The following is a 1649-nucleotide window of genomic DNA, read 5'->3' as shown; positions in this document are numbered from 1 at the left end:
CCACGGGGGGGGCGGGGGGGGGCGCCACCAAGGACAGGCGGCTGTTTGTGAGGCAGGAGAGGAGCAGGGCCTGGGGCCGTGGCCTGCCCTTCTCACGCGCCCAGGTTTTCAGCGTCCTGGTGTCTAGGTGGCGGGGAGGAGAGAGCCCTGGGAGTCTCATCCTGACCTGCAGGGGGCGAGATGCTGAGACCCAACTCCCACCCCACCACTTACTAAGTGTCCCTCTGCCTGTCCGACCGGTCGCTAGGACGTGCACTGACCACCAGGGGGCAGATGCTCAATGCGGAGCTGCCGAGCTGCAGTGACTTGGCAGGGGAGGTTCTCGGGTGACGCACCCGAAACCAGAGAGGAGGGAGCCCGATTCCTCGCGGGGCCTCACGGGGCCTCGCGATTCCACCTTCGGCTGTGGGTTATGTTGTTGCTGGGGCGCTGTCAGCCCTGAATCTAGTTTCCTGCACACTAGCGTTTGCGTTCCACACCCTGTACGACAGTAACTTTGCAGAGGGATGTTGAAGAACCAGTTTCAGCCTGATCCCCGGCAGGCCAGGCTGAGGGACCCCACTTGACAGAGGGACCCCACTCACTCCATAGACGCCTTTTGAGCCACGGTGCTGCCCGAGGTGCAGCCGGCCAGGGAGGGACCACAGGAGGTTGGCTCCAGGGTGTGTCTGGCCCGTCTAGCCCAGTCCCACCCTGCCAGCCACCTTCTAATTAATTTCCTTTCAATGTGCACAAATCCGTGCACCGGGTCACTAGTCCTCTAATGATAGGACAGAACAGCACCTGTTAACAGAACCCATGCTGTGCCGAGACCGGTTCGGCTCAATGGATAGAGCGTTGGCCTGCAGACTGAAGGGTCCCAGGTTTGATTCCGGTCAAGGGCATGTACCTGGGTTGCGGGCACATCCCCAGTGGGAGATGTGCAGGAGGCAGCTGCTCGATGTTTCTCTCTCACCGATGTTTCTAACTCTCTATCGCTCTTCCTTCCTCTCTGTAAAAAATCAATAAATTAAAAAAAAAAACAAAAAAACCCCCATGCTGTCCTCAGTCTGGGGATTGGGCAGGTGGATATACCGGGGGTGGGGTGGGGTGGTGTGGGAGGAAGTCTTAGGGAACACCTTTGAGTTCTCCCTACCATAGGGCACCACTAGTTTACAGTCGGTGAAGAGTGACCTGGGAAGGTGAAGTGGGTCAGGAGGGTCAAGTGTATGGTAATGAAAGGAAACCAGAGTATACAGATGTTGAATTAGAATGTACTTCTGAAATTGATATAATGCTATTAACCAATGTTACTCCAATACATTTAATTTTTAAACCCAGTTAATATCTACGTAACCCTGGCCAGTGTGGCTCAGGGGTTGAGCGTTGACCTATGAACCTGGAGGTCCGGGTTTGATTCCAGGTCATTGCACACACCCGGGTGGTGAACTCGATCCCCAGTGGGGGGCGTGCAGGAGGCAGCCCATCAATGCCGCTCTCTCATCATTGATGTTTCTATCTCTCCCTCCCTCTCCCTTCCTCTCTGGAGTCAATAAAAATATATTTAAAAAATTAATATCTCCTCAAAAAAGAAAGAGTGACACATCACAGCTGTCCTCAAAGGATGGTAACATACCAGACCCCCCCCCCCCATACAACCACACACCCAC

The 1649-nt window shown here is 55.0% G+C and overlaps 1 protein-coding gene across 1 annotated transcript in view; it reads right to left on the bottom strand.

The window, feature by feature from the left end:
* The window catches only part of CCDC113 (coiled-coil domain containing 113), a 14989-nt gene that overhangs the window by 3592 nt on the left and 9748 nt on the right, over positions 1-1649 (bottom strand). The window contains exon 8 of the mRNA XM_015558815.1: positions 1136-1173. Coding sequence (XP_015414301.1) covers positions 1136-1173 — 38 coding nt within the window. The remainder of the gene's footprint in view (positions 1-1135; positions 1174-1649) is intronic.

This window comes from Myotis davidii, unplaced genomic scaffold, assembly GCF_000327345.1.
Source record: "Myotis davidii unplaced genomic scaffold, ASM32734v1 scaffold590, whole genome shotgun sequence".
Classification (NCBI taxonomy): Eukaryota; Metazoa; Chordata; class Mammalia; order Chiroptera; family Vespertilionidae; genus Myotis; species Myotis davidii.
Note: the sequence above shows the minus strand (reverse complement) of the source record. Positions and strands in the feature narration are given on the sequence as shown.